We start from the raw sequence: 24,936 nt of genomic DNA, 5'->3' as shown, positions 1-24,936 counted from the left end.
TCTCTCTCACTCACACACTACTCTGTTCTCTCTCTCTCTCTCTGCCCCTTCTCCTTCCCTCGTTCCAGTTTTCAATAGCTATTGTGCCAAGGACATTGAAACCGTCTGTGAAGGTCCAGTCTAGACACATAACACCAGCTAGGGAGAGAGTGGAGAAACGACAGCTGGCAAGAAAACTGTCCTGAAAACACTCAATACTGACTGTAGAATGTTTGCTATGTGCTTCTGTTTCAAGACTGGGGGCAAATCAGCATGCGTGCGCCTGGCCTGCCGCAAGTAGTCGCTAGAGCGCAGTGGGACAAGGACATCCCGGCCGGGTCTTCCTCATGGGTCTTCCGGTTATGGCTGGCTGCGACACAGCCTGGGATCAAACCCGGGTCTGTACTGACGCTTCACACACCACAATGCAGTACCTTAGGCCACTGCCCCACTCGGGAGGCATTGTATCCAGATGTTCACAATCATCCAGTGGCTTTTTCTAAATACCCCAGTAAACGGTATGTACGGTATACCTCCCAAGCCTAGTTCTGACACCATATCTTCTATGTTCTCTCTGTTCCTCCCCCTCTTTCCTTTCCTCTTTCTTGCCAAGTTGTGCAGGGGGGACAGACAGCTGCAGGCTCTCTTATCCTCCTTCTTCTCCTTTTCCTCCTCTTCCAGCTTTCCCTTTAAGAGATGCTCACTACACTTCCCTGACCAACTCCAGGCTGCCCCGGGCCCCCGGGGCCCAGTCCTGTCCCATCCCAGGATGGAACCTTCCCAACCTTACCAATACGTGCAGAGGTGACCCGCTTCACTCATCTTCTCACACACTTGTAAATACACACATGCATACACAAAACACACACACACCAGGTTTTCCATTAGGAAAATGTGGCACCGGACTATTGACCTGCAGCATTTTAATTGAACAGACATTTGAGAAGTGCATTGCATTGGGTGCATTGGGTGCGTAGCCTTCTTAGAGCGTCCACCCACAGTGCTCAGAATGACAGAGACAACATTGAAATAGTGGTAAAAAAAACAGAACATGCAAGTCGAGGATGCAACAATTTGCGCAGTTTGAAGATGCTAGAAGAACTGTCCACATTTGCTTTTCCCCAGCAAACAGGATGAGTAATGAACAGCAAAATCACGCTCCTATGTCAATATACTATCCCCCATAGTAGAAAAGTTGACCTATTCTATTGGTCAGCTTGTCGAGAAAGAAATAGCTATTCCAAACAGACTCAGGGACAGTTGTGGGACAATAGATGCCAAATTCATACAACTAGTAGGCCTAGGTTACATATATATATTTTTTTTAAAGCAATGTGTCTGAAGCAACAGATCAGAACATTTATCTTAAAATGGTTTTCTGTGAAACCTTAAAACGGTTTCCTGTGACAGCGATGAAAATATCCGTTAGAAATTTAGAAAGAAGGGAGATGCAACAACAGGGATTTATTAATAATATGACTAGGATTGTGCCTTTGGCTACTGGACAATAAAATACAGTTGATATGAAATAATTGTTTCCCGGGGGCCTCCCGAGTGGCGCAGTCGTCTAAGGCACAGCATTGCAGTGCTAGCTGTGCCACTAGAGGTCCTGGTGTAAGTCCAGGCTCTGTCGCAGCCGACCGCGAAAGGGAGACGCATTGCACGGCGCCCATCGCGCTCTAGCGACTCCCGTGGTGGGCCAGGCGCATGCACGCTGACACGGTTGCCAGGTGTACGGTGTTTCCTCCGACACGTTGGTGCGGGTTAAGCCGGCATAGTGTCAAGAAGCAGTTTGGCTTGGTTGTGTCGTGTTTCGGAGGACGCACGGCTCTGGACCTTCGCCTCTCCCGAGTCCGTACGGGAGTTGCAGCGATGAGACAAGACTGTAACTACCAATTGCATAACATGAAAGTTGGGGAGAAAAGGGGTAAAATAATTTTTTGAATAATAATAATAATTGCCTCCATGGATATGGTCTGATTTTGGCTACGCTACATTGCAGCAAGGTAAGACATGCCTCAAAACACAGTGCATTTGGAAAGTATTCCGACCCCTTGACTTTTTCCACAACATATTACATTACAGCCCTATTTTTACATTTATTAGATTGTTTTTTCCCTCATCAATCTACACACAATACCCCATAATGACAAAACAAAAACTGTTGTTTGCACATTTATAAAAAAATGTAAAACAGAAATATAACATAGACATAAGTATTCAGACCCTTTACTCAGTACTTTGTTGAAGCACCTGTTTCAGTCTTCCAGAGATTTGAGACAGGGACGGAAGTTCACCTTCCAGCAGGACAATGACCTTACACATACTGCTAAAGCAACACTTGAGTGGTTTATGGGGAAACATTTAAATGTCTTGGACCTCAATCCAATTGAGAATCTGTGGTATGACTTAAAGATTGCTGTACACCAGCGGAACCCATCCAACTTGAAGGAGCTGGAGCAGTTTTGCCTTGTAGAGAAAAACCCCAAGAGACTTGCAGCTGTAAATGCTGCAAAAGGTGGATCTACAAAGTATTGACTTTGGGGGGTGAATAGCTCAAGTTTTCAGTTTTTTTGGTCTTATTTATTGTTTGTATCACAATAAAAAATATTTTGCATCTTCAAAGTGGTAGGCATGTTGTGTAAATCAAATGATACAAACTCCCCAACAAATGTACAAGGAAACAAAATAGGAAAAATGCCAAGGGGGGTGAATACTTTCGCAAGCCACTGTATATTTTAAACCAAAAACTTCAAGACTTTTACTCAAGTAGTATTTTACTGGGTGACTTTCACTTTTACTTGAGTCATTTTCTATTTAGGTATCTTTACTTTTACTCAAATATGACAATTGGGTACTTTACCCACCCCTGGTTACAGGAATAAAACGAAGAGAAATAATAGTATAATTCTGAGTACTGGATTTGTTTGTTTTCTAATCTCTATAGCCATAATGTAGCTAATTATATAGTCATTTCTATAGCCTGCTGAGCCCATATCTCCTATGTTATCTCTGTTCCTCCTCCTCTCTTTCCTTTCCTCTTTCTTGCCAAGTTGTGCAGGGAGGACAGACAGCTGCAGGCTCTCACATCCTCCTCCTTCTCCTTTTCCCCCTCTTCTAGCTCTCCCTTTCAGATATCCTCTCTACACTTCTCGCCAACTACAGGAAGTAATGTCACTGAGAACTGCACACACACATATATATATATATATATATATATATATATATAAATACACTGTATATAGGACCTTCCACCCCCACCTGGGATATGGATGCCTGACTAAGACCTAAGGGTCAAAACGTGAAATAAAAATCACCTAGGAGCATGAGCAGCGGTGTGCAGCGTTTTCCTTTCTGTTGTCCATGAGTTCGCCTTCAACTCCAGCACTTGAGGAAAGTACCTGGATGTGCGTGTGTTCTTCAGCGTTTGTACATAATATTTCTGCCATCGTTTCCTATGACCCGAAAATAGCTTTTGGGTAGCGCTCACTAACCTCGGTTTTGATGAAGATTTATATTTGAATGAGTCGGCAGTATGGACATCCGGCTCACCTCGGACCAGACCCTAATCCCTGAGACTCGGGAAAGACGGTGTAAGAGAGGCTGATGTGCGGGCACCCTGATGAAACTATGTTGGTGAATAAATCATCTGCTTCTACCCTCTGTTCTATTGGTGAACGTACAATCACTGGGGAACACACTGGACCAGCTCCGTTCTAGACTATCCTCTCAATGGGACCTGAAGAACTGTAATATCCTGTTTCTCTGAGTCGTTACTGGGCAACAAGGACATGGATAATATACATCTAGCTGGTTTTTCTATGCATTGTCAAGACTGTATGGCAGTGTCGGGTAAGGTGTGTGTGTGGGGGGGGGGGTTTCTTTGTCAACAACAGCTGGTGTGCGATCTGTAATATTAAGGAAGTTAGAATACCTTGTCATAAGCTGCACACTATAGCTTACTAAATATTATTTACAAAGAGAGTTTTCATCAGTAGCTGTCTATGTACCATCACAAACCGATGCTGGCACTAACACCGCATTCAACGAGTTGTGTGGGGACACAAGCAAAAATTAAAAATGCTCATCTCAATGTAGACGCTCCTAGTGGTTGGTGATTTTCATTCAAGGAAACTGAAATCCGTTTTACCTCATTTCGACCAGCATAGGAGGACAAAACTAGAGGAGAAAAAAACTCTAGATCACCCTTTACCCCACAAGCAGAAACGCATACAAATTAGAGGTCAACCAATTAATCGGAATGGTCGATTAATTAGGGCTGATTTCAAGTTTTCGTAACAATCGGTAATCTGCATTTTTGGACACCGATTATGGCCAGTTACATTGCACTCCACGAGGAGACTGCATGGCAGGCTGGCTACCTGTTACGCGAGTGCAGCAAGAAGCCAAGGTAAGTTGCTAGCTAGCATTAAACTTATCTTATAAAAAACAATCAATCTTAACATAATCACTAGCTAACTACACATGGTTGATGGTATTACTAGTTTATCTAGCTTGTCCTGCGTTGCATATAATCGATGTGGTGCCTGTTAATTTATCATTGATCACAGCCTACTTCCCCAAACGGGTGATGATTTAACAAGCGCATTCACGAAAAAAGCACTGTCGTTGCACCAATGTGTACCTAACCATAAACATCAATGCCTTTCTTTAAAATCAATACACAAGTATATATTTTTAAACCTGCATATTTAGTTAATATTGCCTGCTAACATGAATTTCTTTTAATTAGGGAAATTGTGTCACTTCTCTTGCGTTCTGTGCAAGCAGAGTCAGGGTATGTACAGCAGTTTCGGCCACCTGGCTCGTTGCGAACTGTGTGAAGACCATTTCTTCCTAACAAATACCATAATTAATTTGCCAGCACTTTCCTGTTTGCCAGCAGCTCTTTTGGTGTGCTGTTTATGTCTTCAAGCCTATCAACTCCCGAGATTAGGCTGGCAATACTATAGTGCCTATAAGAACATCCAATAGTCAGGTATATGAAATGCCCACTCTACCTCATTCCCTCCTCCCTTTTCCAGACCATCTCTGGAGAGCTTCTCCCATTCCTCACTTCCCTCATCAACTAATCCCTGACCACTGGCTGCATCCCCTCTGACTTCAAAATGGTCGGAGTCGCTCCCCCTTCCTCAAGAAACCAACACTCGACTCATCTGACGTCAAAAACTAAAACTAGACCTGTATCTCTTCTTTCTTTCCAAAACACTTGGACATGCTGTCTCTGATCAACTCTCTCGTTATCTCTCTCAGAACGATCTTGACCAAAACCGGTCAGGCTTCAAGACGGGTCACTCAACCGAGACCGCTCTTCTCTGTGTCACGGACGCTCTCCACACTGCCAAAGCTGACTTTCTCTTCTCTGTTCTCATCTTCCTTGATTTATCTGCTGCCTTCAACAACGTGAACCATCAGATCCTCCTCTCCACCCTCTCAGGGCTGGGTGTCTGCACCATGTAATGTCACTAATGGTGTCCGCCAGGACTCCGTTCTAGGCCTTCTCCTCTTCTCTCTATACACCAAGTCACTCAGCTCCATCATATCCTCGCATGGTCTCTCCTACCGTTGCTATGCGGATGACACTCAAATAGTTTTCTCCTTTCACCCTTCTGACACGCACAAACACCAAAACAGTTGTGTAGAGGGCACAACAACCCCTCCCCCCTCAGGAGTCTGAAATGATTTGGCATGGGCCCTCAGGTCCTCAAAAAGTTAGACAGCTGCACCATTGAGAGCATCTTGACTGGCTACATCACCGCTTGGTTTGGGAACTGCTTGGCGTCCGACCGCAAGGCTCTACAGGGGGTAGTGTGTACGGTCCAGTACATCACTTGGGCCGAGCTCACTGCCATCTAGGACCTCTATACCTGTGTCTCCAGCTATTCAAGTCAGAATGTTCTCTCTGCTAGAGCACAGCAAGCAGTATCAATGAACCAAGTCTGGAACCAACATGACCCTGAAAAGCTTCTACTCCCAACCCATAAGACTGCTAAATAGTTAGTTCAATACTTAACCAAATAGCTACATGGTCAATCTGCATTGGCCCTTTTTGCACAAATATGTTTGACTGGCTACTTTTTATTATCTATCCTGGTGCCTAGTCACTTTATTCCTAGTTATATGTACATATCTACCTCAACTATCTGGTACCCCTGCACATCGACTCGGTACTGGTATCCCATGTATATAGCCAAGTTATCGTTACTCATTGTGTATTGATTATTACTTGTAAAAATGATTTCTCTATTTCCTATCCCTCTGCATTTTTGGCAAGGGCCCGTAAGAAAATATTTCACTGTTAGTCTACACCTCTTGTTTACAATGCACGTGAAAAATGATTGATATGTTTAAGTCGGCTCCCTCCTTTTAGGTTCAGGATGAGTAGACTGTACTGAGGTCAGTCTAGGCTAGATGTACCCAGTTTCCTGCTATTGGTTCTGGAAATGAGACTTTATAACTGAAATGATGCCATCTGTTTTCAAGAGGTCTAAACAGATACAAATCACTTTGAATAGTGTCATCATAGCACATTTATAAAGCTAGTGTATGAACACAACCTCCCCCTCGCTCTCTCTCTCTGAGTGTTGCGTGTGTGTGTGTGGAGTATAGACCCCCAGGGGTGCTCCGAGCGGCACAGGGGCAGAGCGGTGTTCGCTGCCAGAACCAACTGCATTCTTCAATACCTCCATCAGTAACGAGGCAACGCAGGAGTGCCATGCCCCACTACCCTACATCCCTGTGAACCCCTAGAACACAACTAAGCGCTTTCAGGCACTGGGGAGGCGGGAGGGCAAACTAACTGCTTTAGAAAAGAGTCACAAACACAAAACACTCGCTCACTTTCCAAACTAAACTCCCCCTACTTCCTGACTGACTTCCAGGCTGTTGGCAGCACACTGGACAATCACACTGTAAAGATACCAAGCCGATCCAAGAATGGGGTGTTTGAGGATATTATGAATTATAAAAGGAGATCTGAGAAAATGAAACATTTCCTCAGAATCTTGGCTCTCACTTCTCATTTCTAGACTGTGTAAGCCTAGCCTAGTTGCTGCAGGTCTATATGGTGGGTTTCCTGTTTTGATGGGACTCAGGTATACTCTACTGCAGTAGTAAATTATGGTTGGTGGGAACTCAGTTCTCTTGTATTCCAGTAGGGTTTGTGGACTTGAGTTTGTAGGGACATGTAACAGTATGATCGGTGTTTGTGGGTACTTAGTATGTGACGTGATGTGATGAGTGTGTTCGTGGGGACGTACCATGTCGAGGTCCTGGGACACACGTCTCTTGCGTAGCTCCTCCATGCGGTCGCTTACGTCACTGAATGAGGTGTTGTAGTACTCTGAGTACTCCTGGGCCAGGTCATCAATGTTCCCCAGAGAACCATCCTACACAACACACACATACACACAAAGAGAGAGAGTGGTTAGTCATTCAGAAGGACAGACAAGAGGAAGAAAACATAGGATTCAGAGGGAGAGAATAAAAGAAGGCCATATGTTTGCACTGGAATGGAAGAAAGAAATTGTAAGTTGGGGAGACACTTGCAGATTCACACTGATTACTCAATTTGAGGGCCCAAAATGGCACCAAAGCCTTTGTCTGGATGAATAACATTGGTTTCACTACTGTATACAGTGTATAAGATTCAAGCTGAGCCAATCCCTTCAGTAAGCTCCACCCTCCCCCCACTGCTTCCACCTCCACAGTGCAGTAGTCCGGGCGAGGGAAAGGGGACTGACTAACAACCTCAGCTCCCCATCTGTCTCTCACTCTGGGTGAAGCACAGCTTAATAAAACCCGTCACATACGCTTGTAATTAGTTCAGCTAGCATGGTCGGGCACGGCGGTGCAGTGTGGCGGGCGGTGTTGCAAGAGAACACAAATCGAATTACTCGCACGCCACTTCTTCCTCTGGCTGCCACTCTAGGGTGAGATTATTAGCTAACGCAGTGGTGCTACTGAGGGAGGGCAAGTCTGTTAGAGATGGATCAGGTTAGAGCTTCCAGCACATTTACCAATTAGCTCTGTGGGCTATACTAGCTATGACCTGTTGCGTAGGAGAATAGGAAGGAGAAAGGAAAGGAGAAGGAAAGTAAATCAGTATGATTTGTGGAAGACAAAGACCTTTAAACAAATTCCTGTAGAGATGAAGAGTGTCTGGGTCAGTGTGTTTCCGTTTGTTTGTTTCTCTGTTAGAGGCCGGTGTGATGTGCATGTGGCGTATGTGTGCTGTGTGTACATGCCAGTGTGTTTCTCTACTAGCCCATAGCCTCCACGGTCCATTAAGCCTAAGGCCTCCAGCTCCACCTGACACACACACACACACACACACACACACACACACACACACACACACACACACACACACACACACGAGAGGTGGCAGCCACCCACTGTGTCTGGAGAGGGAGTGCAGCACAACCCTGCCATTCATACACATCTGTTTACCCTAGAGGTCGACCGGTTATGATATTTCAATGCCGATACCGATACCGATTATTGGAGGACCAAAAAAAGCCGATGCTGATTAATCTGACAATTTTTTAAATGTATTTGTAATAATGACAATTACAACAATACTGAATGAACACTTATTTTAACTTAATATATAATACATAAATAAAATCAATTTAGCCTCAAATAAATAATGAAACATGTTCAATTTGCAAAAACAAAGTGTTGGAGAAGAAAGTAAAAGTGCAATATGTGCCATGTAAGAAAGCTAACGTTTCAGTTCCTTGCTCAGAATATGAGAACATATGAAAGTTGGTGGTTCCTTTTAGCATGAGTCTTCAATATTCCCAGGTAAGAAGTTTTAGGTTGTAGTTATTATAGGAATTATAGGACTATTTCTCTCTATACCATTTGTATTTCATTAACCTTTGACTATTGGATGTTCTTATAGGCACTTTAGTATTGCCAGTGTAACAGTATAGCTTCCGTCCCTCTCCTCTCTCCTACCTGGGCTCGAACCAGGAACACATCGACAACAGCCACCCTCGAAGCAGCGTTACCCATGCAGAGCAAGGGGAACAACTACTCCAAGTCTCAGAGCGAGTGACGTTTGAAACGCTATTAGCGCGCACCCCGCTAACTAGCTAGCCATTTCACATCGGTTACACCAGCCTAATCTCGGGAGTTGATAGGCTTGAAGTCATAAACAGCGCAATGCTTGAAGCACAACGAAGAGCTGCTGGCAAAATGCACGATAGTGCTGTTTGAATGAATGCTTACGAGCCTGCTGCTGCCTACCACCGCGCAGTCAGACCTCTCTATCAAATCATAGACTTAGTTATGACATAATAACACACAGAAAAGCGAGCCTTAGGTCATTAATATGGTCGAATCCGGAAACGATCATCTCGAAAACAAGACGTTTAATCTTTCAGTGAAATACGGAATCGTTCTGTATTTTATCTAACGGGTGGCATCCATAAGTCTAAATACTTCTGTTTCATTGCACAACCTTCAATGTTATGTCATAATTACGTAAAGTTCTGGCAAATTAGGCGACCCAAACTGTTGTATATACACTGACTCTGCGTGCAATGAACGCAAGAGAAGTGACACAATTTCACCTGGTTAATATTGCCTGACTTCTGTGTATTGATTTTAAGAAAGGCATTCATGTTTATGGTTAGGTACACATTGGAGCGACGACACCCACCACATCGATTATATGCAACGCAGTGTAGTTAACTAGTGATTATGATTGATTGATTGATTGTTTTTATAAGATAAGTTTAATGCTAGCTAGCAACTTACCTTGGCTTACTGCATTCGCATAACAGGCAGGCTCCTCGTGGAGTGCAATGTAATCAGGTGGTTAGAGCGTTGGACAAGTTAACTGTAAGGTTGCAAGATTGAATCCCTGAGCTGACAAGGTAAAAATCTGTCGTTCTGCCCCTGAACGAGGCAGTTAACCCACCGTTCCTAGGCCATCATTGATAATAAGAATGTGTTCTTAACTGACTTGCCTAGTTAAATAAAGATGAAATAAAGGTGTAAAAAAAAAATACAAAAATATATAAAAAAATCTGAAAATACAGATTTCCGATTGTTATGAAAACTTAAAATCGGCCCTAATTAATCGGCCATTCCGATTAGTCGGTCGACCTCTAGTTTAGACACATTAAATACAACTCCCAGTTTAAAAATACACCTCACTAAAGTCTTCGCTATGTGTATTTTAGGCATTCATTCAAATTGAAAGTCCAAATAATAGATACGGCCAACCATAAGTGTTTCCTGGGTTTGGTATGCTAACATGCCCTTTAAACCCCATACCCAAACACCCTCTTCCGGACAGGGGGCTTTCAGCTCTCTGCTGGGTTCCTGTCTTTGTGTGGAAGTGTGGTGTGGTTCCTCATACATAAACAAGAAAGACCTTATTCAACAGAATACACAAGCCCCAAAGGCCTTGTTGGAGATGAGCCTTCAAGGAACTGTAAAATAACAATAAAGATGCAGAACCTGCTGGTGCCTAGTGTATTTCTTTACCAGGAAACCAGAGGGAGAGAATCAACTAACTCATTGGTCTTGGACAGCCTCTCTCAGAAGCGTTTGGACTCATAACTACTTAGTAGGGCTGGGTAATACAGTGCCTTGCGAAAATATTCGGCCCCCTTGAACTTTGCGACCTTTTGCCACATTTCAGGCTTCAAACATAAAGATATAAAACTGTAATTTTTTGTGAAGAATCAACAACAAGTGGGACACAATCATGAAGTGGAACGACATTTATTGGATATTTCAAACTTTTTTTAAAAATCAAAAACTGAAAAATTGGGCGTGCAAAATTATTCAGCCCCCTTAAGTTAATACTTTGTAGCGCCACCTTTTGCTGCGATTACAGCTGTAAGTCGCTTGGGGTATGTCTATCAGTTTTGCACATCGAGAGACTGAATTTTTTTCCCATTCCTCCTTGCAAAACAGCTCGAGCTCAGTGAGGTTGGATGGAGAGCATTTGTGAACAGCAGTTTTCAGTTCTTTCCACAGATTCTCGATTGGATTCAGGTCTGGACTTTGACTTGGCCATTCTAACACCTGGATATGTTTATTTTTGAACCATTCCATTGTAGATTTTGCTTTATGTTTTGGATCATTGTCTTGTTGGAAGACAAATCTCCGTCCCAGTCTCAGGTCTTTTGCAGACTCCATCAGGTTTTCTTCCAGAATGGTCCTGTATTTGGCTCCATCCATCTTCCCATCAATTTTAACCATCTTCCCTGTCCCTGCTGAAGAAAAGCAGGCCCAAACCATGATGCTGCCACCACCATGTTTGACAGTGGGGATGGTGTGTTCAGGGTGATGAGCTGTGTTGCTTTTACGCCAAACATAACGTTTTGCATTGTTGCCAAAAAGTTACATTTTGGTTTCATCTGACCAGAGCACCTTCTTCCACATGTTTGGTGTGTCTCCCAGGTGGCTTGTGGCAAACTTTAAACAACACTTTTATGGATATCTTTAAGAAATGGCTTTCTTCTTGCCACTCTTCCATAAAGGCCAGATTTGTGCAATATACGACTGATTGTTGTCCTATGGACAGAGTCTCCCACCTCAGCTGTAGATCTCTGCAGTTCATCCAGAGTGATCATGGGCCTCTTGGCTGCATCTCTGATCAGTCTTCTCCTTGTATGAGCTGAAAGTTTAGAGGGACGGCCAGGTCTTGGTAGATTTGCAGTGGTCTGATACTCCTTCCATTTCAATATTATCGCTTGCACAGTGCTCCTTGGGATGTTTAAAGCTTGGGAAATCTTTTTGTATCCAAATCCGGCTTTAAACTTCTTCACAACAGTATCTCGGACCTGCCTGGTGTGTTCCTTGTTCTTCATGATGCTCTCTGCGCTTTTAACGGACCTCTGAGACTATCACAGTGCAGGTGCATTTATACGGAGACTTGATTACACACAGGTGGATTGTATTTATCATCATTAGTCATTTAGGTCAACATTGGATCATTCAGAGATCCTCACTGAACTTCTGGAGAGAGTTTGCTGCACTGAAAGTAAAGGGGCTGAATAATTTTGCACGCCCAATTTTTCAGTTTTTGATTTGTTAAAAAAGTTTGAAATATCCAATAAATGTCGTTCCACTTCATGATTGTGTCCCACTTGTTGTTGATTTTTCACAAAAAAATACAGTTTTATATCTTTATGTTTGAAGCCTGAAATGTGGCAAAAGGTCGCAAAGTTCAAGGGGGCCGAATACTTTCGCAAGGCACTGTATATTGAATGAATTTGATGAATTGAAATGTATGTGTCGCGCGATATTCCAAATGCCTGTATCGCAATAATTGTTTATTATGAGGCTTTACCGGTAGTACCCAGTCACGCTGTGTTTGTTTACAAGCACACAACGACAAGAGACCGGAGTCTTGTGAGTAACCCTCTGGGTGATCTAGTTGCAGTGTGGAATTCACAAATGAATGTTTAGCAGCTAGATATTGTATCATTATTAAGGTAACTGTCTAAAATGTGCTAAATGCTCTGCAGTTGTGCATTTGGTTTGCTAAGAAGCTTGTTAGCTATCTTGCCAGTAAAAACAGAGAATCCCCTCCTGGATCAAGAGCCTTTCTGGTTAGTATTAGTTTTGTGCAGCAAACTGTGAGTAGCATTTTTTTGTTACTTGTATAACTTTATGAGCTGGGATGATTATCCTGAAAATGGTTTCGGTCAGAGACTGTATAAAATGTTCACAATATGCTCATTAGCATTTAGTTAGCATTCCATATGGAATTTTGCTAACCTTTCGGATTACAAAAGCTCAGTGGGGTTTTACTGAATATCCCGGTATGGCAGAAGGTCGGTATGAGGGTATGACAATCTGGATACTGCCCAAGCCTAGCGGTGAACAGCAATCTTTCCACAGATTTTCAATGGGATTCAAGTCTAGGCTTTCGCTGGGCCACGCAAGGACATTCACATTCCTGTTCTAAAGCCATTCTAGCATTGCTTTGGCTTGGGGTCATTGTCCTGTTGGAACGTAAATCCCCCCCCCCCCCCCCCCCCCTGGTCTAAGGTTGTCTGCACTCTGAAGCAGGTTCTCATCAAAGATTTGCCTGTATTTGGCTCCATTCATTGTTCCCTCTATCTTTACCAGTCTCCCAGTCCCCGCCACTGAAAATCATCCCATATCATGATGCTGCCACCACCATGCTTCACAGTAGGGATGCTATTAGGTGGGTAATGAGCTGTGCCTGGTTTTGTCCAGACATTGCGCTTTTCATTCAGGCCAAAGAGTTTCATTTTTGTCTCATCAGACCACAGAATATTTTGCCTTGTGCTCTCAGAGTCTTTCACGTGCCTTTGTGAAAACTCCAGGCGTTCTGTCATGTGTCTTTTTCTCTGGAGTGGCTTCTGTCTGGCCACTCTCCCATAAAGCCCAGATTGGTGAAGTGATGTAGAGACTGTTGTCCTTCTGGTACGTTCTCCCATCACAGCCAAGAAACTACTGTATGAAGTTCAGTCAGAGTGGTCATTGGGTTCTTGGTCACCAGCCTGACCAAGGTCCTTCTTGCTTGGTTGCTCAGTTTGGTCATTATATAGACATGTGTCTTTCTTTCTAAATCATGTCCAAACAATTGAATTGGCTACAAGTGGACTCCAATCAAGTTGTAGTGACATCTCAAGGACGATCAAAGGAAATTTGATACACCTGAGCTCAATTTGTGGTGTCATAGCAAGGGATGTGAATGCTTATGTAAATTAGACATTTCTGTATTTAATTTTCGACAAATTTGCAAACATTTCTAAAAACACGTTTTCACTTTGTCATTATGGGGTATGGTGTGTAGATGGGTGATGAAAAATATTTAATCCATTATAAACTCAGGCTGTAAAATGTGGAATTTGTCAAGGGGTATGAATACTTTCTGAAGGCACTGGTATATCACAAATCGCCCATTAGTTTGAAAAAATGTTGATATGCTTTTTAGGCCATATCACCCAGCCCTCATAGTTAATTATGAGTCCATAACTCTATCCTCTGTTGACATGATAGACATCTCAGCCATAGCAGTGATGGCCAATCGTTCAATATTCATCCATGTTGATTTAGTCAGTGCCTGGTTTGGTGAGTGGTCAGCATGTATGGAGTCACTCTGTGAGGAGTGAACAGTCTCTCTGTCTGTCTCTCTATGGTCGTCTGAACGGGACCCAGTATCTCCATGCCAGCCTGGTATGAATGGGGCACTGTGGAGGCAGTGTGCAGAGAGGGGCTTCTTCTGAGAGGGCTATTGAAAACAATAGACGATTAAAAACAAACGAGTCTGAGCCACACTGTGGAAAAACACAAACCGGAAGTGAATTTTAACCATCGCCCATCAGTAATGCATTAACAACAGTGTATTTAAATGAGTCGCAGACAGACGCCCTGAGTCAAAAGGCCAGATTGCTCTGCTCTATTTTTCTCTCCTCACTCTGCCTCCCTGACTAGAATATATTCCTTAGAACCTCCAGCTACGTCCAGGCTGTGACATATGGTTAGAGATGGCTGATATTCCCTATGGAGCCCTCCCTCCCTCGCCGGGCCACGGGCAGGCACATGCTTTCCCTCACATTCCTCACACTCTTATTAGAGACTAGCTACAGTACTGCCTAATCACCACAAACATGCCACAATCGATCCAGAGTTAAGCCTACCATGTCCACGAGGGAGACCGAGACAGACAGACCCAGCCAATACAGTTGCATTCACTGTGTCTGTTCATGTAGAACACCTGATTACAACTCACCCAGATCATCAGTAAAAGTTCATGACCTTTCTGGGCCTACTAAACACACTGGCCATGTTAAAGTGTTGTTACACTGTGCTAGGTCTTTCCTTACTGCAGTGTTCCTCTGAGGGAGGCCAGTGTGTTTTAGCACAGCTGGGATTCCTCTGGGACATAAGCTCATACAGCCCATCATGCAGCTGAGAGCAGTATGGATCAATATCCACATCACGCTCAATGGCATGATTTGACGAGATAACAATAAATACAACCATACGTTTGTAACAATGGAAGTTTATGTGTGTGTGTGTGTGTGTGTGTGTGTGTGTGTGTGTGTGGGAGTGAGGAAATGTGATAAGAATAATTGATATGGCAGTGTGAGGAGGGTCCTGGGGGGGGGGGGGGTATGGGGCCAGTGGACAGGGGGTGATTTGTGGGGTATTGACTGTCGATGGTGGGGGATTGACTGTCGATGGTGGGGGATTGGAGGGGATGAAACATCTGGAAGCTGAGAAAATCAAGACGGCCTTTTTCTAACACAGAGCCTTTGGAGAAGGCATTTTTCTCTCAGTGTTATCTGACCAACAACAAAACTGGGGCCTGTAAAATTCTGTCAATGTGTGTGTATTCAATTCAGAGAAAATGGAAGGAATGACGGTTGATGGAGTTGAACAGAAGCCATAATGCAGTAGGCCAAACCAAATGTTTTTGCTTTTATAATGGCTCCCACTCGTGCATACAAGAGTGCACCACCCTGTCTTGAGTCAAGTTCAATAGTCATGCTAACAGTAAGAACAGGCTATTAAAGACAACACCCAGATCATTAACCCAGACAATTACAGAGAGAGAGAGCGAGAGAGAGAGAGTTCCTCAGGCCCCACGTTTCAAGCCAGAACACTGTTCTCACTCTCCTTACCAAACATTCCCAAATGTCCTGTTCAGCTGAACCTCTTCAGAAGAACACTGTGACAACCCATTTGGGGCAGGGCCAATATCCTCACTTCAGTAGTTTACGCAACAACCATCTGACCAACAGCTTGGGAGGAAATATTGTGTCGATCTTCCAGTAAAAAACTTGAGGCTGGAGTTTGTTATTCTAAGTCAATGGGGTGAACCAAATCAAATCAAATCAAATTTTATTTGTCACATACACATGGTTAGCAGATGTTAATGCGAGTGTAGCGAAATGCTTGTGCTTCTAGTTCCGACAATGCAGTAATAACAAGTAATCTAACTAACAATTCCAAAACTACTGTCTTGTACACAGTGTAAGGGGATAAAGAATATGTACATAAGGATATATGAATGAGTGATGGTACAGAGCAGCATAGGCAAGATACAGTAGATGGTATCGGGTACAGTATGTACAAATGAGATGAGTATGTAAACAAAGTGGCATAGTATAGTATAAAGTGGCTAGTGATACATGTATTACATAAGGATACCGTCGATGATATAGAGTACAGTATATACGTATGCATATGAGATGAATAATGTAGGGTAAGTAACATTTATATAAGGTAGCATTGTTTAAAGTGGCTAGTGATATATTTACATCATTTCCCATCAATTCCCATTATTAAAGTGGCTGGAGTTGAGTCAGTGTCAGTGTGTTGGCAGCAGCCACTCAGTGTTAGTGGTGGCTGTTTAACAGTCTGATGGCCTTGAGATAGAAGCTGTTTTTCAGTCTCTCGGTCCCAGCTTTGATGCACCTGTACTGACCTCGCCTTCTGGATGATAGTGGGAGGACTAACCTGACTCACCAGTCTCATGGTTTACTGTATCTAAGACTGATGACAGGGATTGTTCAACTGCGTACTGTTTATATTGTAGTAATACGTCTGCATGATATGTAGACATTTATCAGTAAAGTTACCCCGCTCTTCTTTTAAACACATGGCTCACTAACAGCCACAGGGAGAGAGGTTTCAGTCCAGGATTCCACATTAGAATATGCCACCTTTTCCCCTTAACAGAGAGATGTATAGGACAGAGTGTTCTGAGGGAATCTAGGCCTATTGGTGGGTAACATACACGCTTAGGCTATATCCCGTCCCAGGCCATGTGAGTGCATGGGTGAGGAGATGATGAGATGTTGGGGATGGATGTGACATTGGGACCTTCTGACCCCTACTCATCAAATCAATTAGCCATAGCATTCCTGCCATTCTCAATGTGACCACCCTGGGAAGGTGGTGGGTGGTGCTGCAACAGTATTATTCATGGGATCTGGAGAGGCATCCAAGGGTCACTGCTGAGCAGTAGTAGTGGATGGCAGCTCTCTACAGATCACAGGCATAGCATACACTCCAAATGCCTCATCTGTCACAAAAGCATGCCCCTCGATGACCAAGAAACACTTTCTGAATCAGGCAGCTGTAGGCAGCCACGTGGCCATGTAATCATCCACTCTGAGCCAAACGCCAATTACACTCACGCACACATCGAAAGTACTCATCAACTTCACTCTGCAACTTAACAGCCAATTGACTATGTATGCAGAGAAAAAAAAAATCTGCTCAAATGCAACCAAAAGAACAGAATATAAACTCAAAAATGACAAAAAAAAAAGAAATGTCCTCTCACTGTCAACTGCATTTATTTTCAGCAAACTTAACATGTGAAAATATTTGAATGAACATAACAAGATTCAACAACTGAGACATAAACTGAACAAGTTCCACAGATATGTGACTAGCAGAAATGGAATAATGTGTCAATGAGCAAAGGGTGGGGGGGGGTCAAAATCAAAAGTAACAGTCAGTGGCCACCAGCTGCACTAAGTACTGCAGTGCATCTCCTCCTCATGGACTGCACCAGATTTGCCAGTTCTTGCTGTGAGATGATACCCCACTCTTCCACCAAGACACCTGCAAGTTCCCAGACATTTCTGGGGGGAATGGCCCTAGCCCTCACCCTCCGATCCAACAGGTCCCAGACATGCTCAATGGGATTGAGATCCGGGCTCTTCGCTGGCCATGGCAGAACACTGACATTCCTGTCTTGCAGGAAATCACACACAGAACGAGCAGTATGGCTGGTGGCATTGTCATGCTGGAGGATCATGTCAGGATGAGCCTGCAGGAAGGGTACCACATGAGGGAGGCGGATGTCTTCCCTGTAACACACAGCGTTGAGATTGCCTGCAATGACAACAAGCTCAGTCCGATGATGCTGTGACACACCACCACAGACCATGATGTTCCACCTCCAAATCAATCCCGCTCCAGAGTACAGGCCTCAGTGTATCGCTCATTCCTTCGACGATAAACGCAAGTCCGACCATCACCGCTGGTGAGACAAAACTGTGACTTGTCAGTGAAGAGCCATTTTGGGTTTGTGCCCATAGGCGACGTTGTTGCTGGTGATGTCTGGTGAGGACCTGCCTCAGTCCAGCCTCTCTCAGCCTATTGCGGACAGTCTGAGTACTGATGTAGGGATTGTGCGTTCCTCGTGTAACTCAGGCAGTTGTTAGTGCCATCCTGTACCTGTCCCGCAGGTGTGATGCTCGGATGTACCGATCCTGTGCAGGTGTTGTTACACGTGGTCTGCCACTGCGAGGGCGATCGGCTGTCCATCCTGTCTCCCTGTAGCGCTGTCTTAGGCGTCTCACAGTACGGACATTGCAATTTATTGCCCTGGCCACATCTGCAGTCCTCATGCCTCTTTGCAGCATGCCTAAGGCACGTTCAGGGTCCCCCTGGGCATCTTTCTTTTGATGTTTTCCAGAGTCAGTAGAAAGGCCTCTTTAGTGTCATAAGTTTTCATAACTGTGACATTAATTGCCTACCGTCTGTAAGCTGTTAGTGTCTTAACGACCGTTCCGTTCATTTATTGTTTATGGTTCATTGAACAAGCATGGGAAATGGTGTTTAAATGAAGATCTGTGAAATTCTTTAGATTTTTACGAATTATCTTTGAACGACAGGGTCCTGAAAAAGGGACGTTTCTTTTTTTGCTGAGTTTGTTTGTTTTCATTTTTTCAGTCATAACTCAGTATCTCAATCGGTGCCCTTCAATCCAACCTAAACCACTGTGATGAAACATTTACTCGAGGCTCTCATTGTGCCAGAGCTGCAACCCTTTACTGATAAGGCCTGTTCTTTGGAGGGAAATCTGGGTGTTGCTATTCAACCCCTTTCCTGGATGCATTCAAGGTCCTGATTTCCCTGAGCAGTCAATGTTATTAGTCTATGAGGACAAATACCTCATGAGCCAGTAAGATGTTCTTTCTGTCATTTTTTGAGAAACCCCCCAACAAAAGCAGCAATAATGTGTACTCCACAGCTGAAATAACCCCCGTTGTAAATAGCACACCAAGCCATTTCTGTCAGAGTTATTGAAGAATTCCATAACCAGCATGCAGGGCTAAACTCAGTTTGCTGACTGGCCTCTTTGGTCCTCTTGCATGCTAAACTAACTGCCAAATTAGCTACAGTACTAATCTCTTACTTTAGAGTTATCTCTCTGTCCTTCTCTCAAAGCAGTGCTTGTTATTTGTCATGGCAGCAGAAGGTTCCAGAGGTCTCTAAAGCATTAACTTCAAATAAAGTGTTTGTTATTTGTCATGGCAGCAGAAGGCTCCAGAGGTCTCTAAACCATTAACTTCAGCTAAATTGTTTGTTATTTGGCATGGCAGCAGAAGGTTCCAGAGGTCTCTAAACCATTAACTTCAGATAAAGTGTTTGTTATTTGTCATGGCAGCAAAAGGTTCCAGAGGTCTCTAAACCATTAACTTCCGATAAAGTGTTTGTTATTTGTCATGGCAGCAGAAGGTTCCAGATGTCTCTAAACCATTAACTTCGGATAAAGTGTTTGTTATTTGTCATGGCAGCAGAAGGTTCCAGATGTCTCTAAACCATTAACTTCAGCTAAAGTGTTTGTTATTTGTCATGGCAGCAGAAGGTTCCAGAGGTCTCTAAACCATTAACTTCAGCTAAAGTGTTTGTTATTTGGCATGGCAGCAGAAGGTTCCAGAGGTCTCTAAACCATTAACTTCAGATAAAGTGTTTGTTCGGATCCTAGCTTTAGGAACACATTCCTGACAGCACTGTTTGTCATACTGGTTGTATGTTGTTCTGTTCGCGCTGTGGACAACACTTTTGTCAGTGTCAGGACTAGCCTTGAGACTAAATAGACATCTTCTAGGACAGTGGTTCCCAACTCCAGTCGTTGAGTACACCCGACAGTACACATTTGTATTGTAGCCCTGGACAAGCACACCTGATTCAACTTGTCAACTAATCATCAAGCCCTCAATGAGTTGAATCAGGTGTTTATATTTCTCGGGCTACAACAAAAATGTGTGCTGTTGTGGGTACTCAAGGACTGGAGTTGGGAACCACTGCTGTAGGGGAGCGCATAGTGACAAATGAAAATGGCCATTGCGTATCTGACGTAACGATAGAACGACAATGGTACCATCAGTTACATTTGTTACCTGTTCAGAACACTATAGGGCGGAGGTTAAAGAAACCCTCTCACTCACTTGAATCCTTTTCATGATTCATTTCAAATGGGAGTGAGTGAATTAGCAACTGGCTCCCGTTTCCTCCTCGTGGAACACACCGTCCCCAACCCCAGCCCCAAGAGACTGGCCAGGCTGGCGGTGCCCACACAACTTCTCCCTACAATGGAGGGTAAACGATCTCTCGCTCCACTCCTCCCTCCAGGCTTTAGTAGAGGGGAACAATGGCCTCCGCCCGTGCTAATGCACCTGTCCCACCCATACACCCCTACTAGTAGTGCGCGGGTCAACTGTTTGTTCACTGGCACCCACCTGCAATTGCTAGTAAACCATCTACAACCGCCAGACTATATGTTCAAGAAAATATTTTTATGTGGCAGAAAGATTTTTTGACAGGTCATGCAGGATTTTTTTGGCCTGACTTAGATAAGTTTCTGCTTATAATTCCCAACATTTTGGTAGGCTATTTGTTATTCAACTTGCCTATAATTAGATACATTCAGCTTTTTTTCTGTCATTATACGTATGTTACCCTAGAAGACTAAATAAACTCTAAAACTCTATAAACTAAAAAAAACGGAAAAGTGGTGTGTGCTTATGTACTCACCCCCTTTGCTATGAAGCCCTTAAATAAGATCTGGTGCAACCAATTACCCTCAGAGGTCATATAATCAGTTAAATAAAGTCCACCTGAGTGCAATCTAAGTGTCACATGATCTGTCACATGATCTCAGTATATATACACCTGTTCTGAAAGGCCCCAGAGTCTGCAACACCACTAAGTGGCACAACCAAGCAAGCGGCACTATAAAGACCAAGGAGCCCTCCAAACAGGTCAGGGACAAAGTTGTGGAGGGGGTTGGGTTATTTAAGTACTGATCAGGGTTGGGTTATAAAAAAATATCCAAAACTTTGAACATCCAACGGAGCACCATTAAATCCATTATTATAAAATGGAAAGAATATGCCATCACAACAAACCTGCCAAGAGAGCCCACCAAAACTCCCGGACCAGGCAAGGAGAGCATTAATCAGAGAGGCAGCAAAGAGACCAAAGATAACCCTGAAGGAGCTGCAAAGCTCCACAGTGGAGATTGGAGTATCTGTCCATAGGACCACTTTATGCCATACACTCCACAGAGCTGGGCTTTACGGAAGAGTGGCCAGAAAAAAAGCCATTGCTTAAAGAAAGAAATAAGCAAACATATTTGGTGTTCGCCAAAAGGCATGTGGGAGACTCCTCAAACATATGGAAGAAGGTACTCTGGTCAGATGAGACTAAAATTGAGCTTTTCGGCCATCAAGGAAAACACTATGTCTAGCGCAAACCCAACACCTCTCATTACCCCGAGAACATCATGCTGTGGGGATGTTTTTCACCAGCAGGGACTGGGAAACTGGTCGGAATTTAAGGAATGACAGATGGAGCTAAATACAGGGAAATTCTTGATGGAAACCTGTTTCAGTTTTTTCCAGAAATTTGAGCCTGGGACGGAGGTTCACCTTCCAGCAGGACAATGACCCTAAGCATACTGCTAAAGCAACACTCGAGTGGTTTAAGGGGAAACATTTATAGGTCTTGGAATGGCCTAGTCAAAGCCCAGACCTCAATCCAATTGAGAATTTGTTGTATGACTTAAAAATGTATGTACACCAGCGGAACCTATTCCAAGCTGGAGCAGTTTTGCCTTAAAGAATGGGCAAAATTCCCAGTGGCTAGATGTGCCAAGCTTATAGAGACATAGCCCAAGAGACTTGCAGCTGTAACTGCTGCAAAAGTATTGACTTTGGGGGGGGGGGTGAATAGTTATGCACGCTCAAGTTTTCAGTTTGTTTGTCTTATTTCTTGTTTGTTTCACAATAAAAAGAATATTTTGCATCTTCAAAGTGGTAGGCATGTTGTGTAAATCAAATTATTCAAATCCCCCCAATTCCAGGTCACAAGGCAACAAAATAGGAAAAATGCCAAGGTTGGTGAATACTTTCACAAGCCACTGTACAGTTAGGCCTTGAAGCTCAGGCTGATGCACTAATGCCAGATAGCTTAAGATAATGAAAGAAACACATCAATGTAGCCTATAGATTTAAATTGCACAAAATGTATACATTTATGGATTTTTAAGGTATTGTTTTCTCTTTATTCAATCTGCCCGCCACCCACCCGCCCTTTATCCACACAATATTTGATGACTCTAAACCCACCCACCCCGCAGATATAACTGCAGGGACTGAAGTTATGAGTCAACCCGCACATCACTAACCCCTACACCTCAACCAGCAGCCCAGTCCAGGCTGGAGGAAAGACAGGGGCCAAGGGGAGGTGAGCCCCACCCTCTACAGAGGTGTTTCCTGAGGATATCCTCCCACAGCTCTGAGAGAAAAATCTGCCAGCACTGCCTGGCCCCTGACGCCAACAATAAGAGCCTGGACTGGGAGGGGTAGATCTGAGCTGATCGGGCCATTCTAGGCCCAAATGTGGCTAACCTAGGTTGGATGTGGCTATACTAGGCTGGGCTACGACAGACGGGGGGCTGAGGCTGACGCAGCCTACACAATGTAACATGGGAGGAGGAAAAGCTCTTTGAACAAATGGAGGTTTCTGTTAAGTTGACCATATGTTGATACAGATACAGTCGAGAGTTCTAAAATAGATGTGGGCTGAAGGGGCTCACTCTAATAAAACACATCAAAGGCTGAGTAACAGGAAAAGGGCATTCAGCATATGTGAAGTGTGAACTAGACCTTGAGATGGAGACAAAACACACTCATACTGTATTGAGATCTGAACAACTTTACACTCCTAACAGATACTCCTTTCTCAACTAATAAAATGTGTTCTTGATGCTTAACTTTGAGTCAAACATCCATGCAGATTGGGGTGAAAGAGCTCTTTGAGACTGGCTGCCTGGGAGGACTGTCAGCTGTCCAGATATGTGATCAAATTAGAGGCTGACGCAGAATACAACAAAATCACTGTTTGAACTAACTGCTATGCCAGCTAAAACAACATGGTATGAACTCAGACACCATTTGCAGTGGGAGGTATTAAAGCTGTACTAAATTGTGTACGATGTGCTGTTGAGAAGTGGTACTTCCATATATCCACCCATACACTATTACGACCTGACCTGAGACTTTTATTTCTCTGTTTTTGGTTAGGTCAGGGTGTGATTAGGGTGGGCATTCTAGGTTTTCTGTTTCTATGTTTTCTATTTCTTTGTTGTTTTTTGCCATGTGTGGTTCCCAATCAGAGGCAGCTGTCTATCGTTGTCTCTGATTGGGGATCATATTTAAGTTGGTATTTTCCGTTTGGGTTTTGTGGCAAGTTATTTTCTGTTTAGCTGTTTTGTTGCCTGACAGAACTGTGCACTTTTGTTTTTTCTACTTTGTTATTTTGTTGCGGTGTTCAGTTAATTAAAAATCATGAACGCCCACCACTCTTCACCTTGGTCTCCTTCTTCAACCCACGAGAGCCGTTACATACACACCTGCGTCCATACAGAGTCACATTGTGGAAATGTTATACATGGCCTTTTACACTATTTTGGAAAGCTACACAAGACTAACAACACCCATCATACAAAACATTTTAAGATCCGATTTGAGGAGACCCAATTGGATCGGTTCCAGACCACTAACCCTGTTCAAAGCAGCAGTATTGCCAATGTACCCATAATGCAAAAGCTATATACCCCATAACAGCCCCAGACTGTTAATTGAATTAGGGCTGTGTATACCCGGTTGCAACCACAAACAAATGACTGGCTCACTGAGGTATTCTCATGAAAAACGTTCCTAAAAGTGGTTTTAACCTCAGCCAGAGGGGCTCCAGGCAATAACACCAAAGGCAGCATGACACACAGGACCATATCCCTCTGAGTTTTAGTTAACTTTGATGAATGAATCACCTTGTCATTTAAAAAATATATATATTTAACCTTTATTTAACTAGGCAAGTCCGTTAAGAACAAATTCTTATTTCATTACACAGTCATTGATAGGTTTAGGATAAATTATAATTTAATTAATTTATTCAATTCAATTCACTTCCTGGTCATTAGCCTACTGTATCCAAGCCTCTCTATTGCAGTTAAAACTGCACAGAGTGACAAATAAACTACAGTGGTGGACATGTCATATGACCAATTTAGCTAGATTAGATTTATATCGGGGGGGGGGGGGGGGATGTGCATACTTTACATTGTGTCAACTCCAACCAGTACATACTAATCTGTAACAGCAGATGTTTTAATAGGCCCAGGCACCAGCTAACTCAAAAGGGCATTCTTATGTAGGGCCCCAGAGACAAAGGCCATAGAAAAGCCTTACATACTAAAAACAAACTAAATATAGCATGGCCATTTTGCTGCCAAAATGATGGGGGAATCAATTGTGTTGAGGCCCATTGAATTGTACATGTTTCGTAAAGATTGGGGATTGAATATATTGTTGGCCCTGTAACAACTTTCAGAGAAATACTGAGTGAAACACTACATATTTCAGATGGCGTGTTTCCAGTCAGTTACAGCCTGTTTTTCTAGATTTCAGATGGCGTGTTTCCAGTCAGTTACAGCTTGTTTTTCTAGAGCATTGGTCACCAACATTTTCTGAATCAAGATCACTTTCGCAGTCTAAGGGAAAGCCGAGATATATATTTTTAAGCATGACTTATAAAAGCTTACATTAACCTAATAAAAACAGTTCTGTAGGAATGAGGTTTGTGCAGTAAGCCTAATACATTATCACAGCATAT

The 24,936-nt window shown here is 43.4% G+C and overlaps 1 protein-coding gene across 8 annotated transcripts in view; it reads right to left on the bottom strand.

The window, feature by feature from the left end:
- Window positions 1–24,936, bottom strand: part of LOC110529898 (SAM and SH3 domain-containing protein 1) — a 333,014-nt gene that overhangs the window by 75,355 nt on the left and 232,723 nt on the right. For all 8 annotated transcript variants that reach the window (XM_036985458.2, XM_036985457.2, XM_036985461.2 and 5 more), the window contains exon 2: window positions 7,260–7,388. In XM_036985458.2, the coding sequence (XP_036841353.2) occupies window positions 7,260–7,388 (129 nt within the window). The remainder of the gene's footprint in view (window positions 1–7,259; window positions 7,389–24,936) is intronic.

This window comes from Oncorhynchus mykiss, chromosome 8 (genome assembly GCF_057628025.1).
Source record: "Oncorhynchus mykiss isolate SJ-2025 chromosome 8, ASM5762802v1, whole genome shotgun sequence".
NCBI classification, from domain to species: domain Eukaryota; kingdom Metazoa; phylum Chordata; class Actinopteri; order Salmoniformes; family Salmonidae; genus Oncorhynchus; species Oncorhynchus mykiss.
Note: the sequence above shows the minus strand (reverse complement) of the source record. Positions and strands in the feature narration are given on the sequence as shown.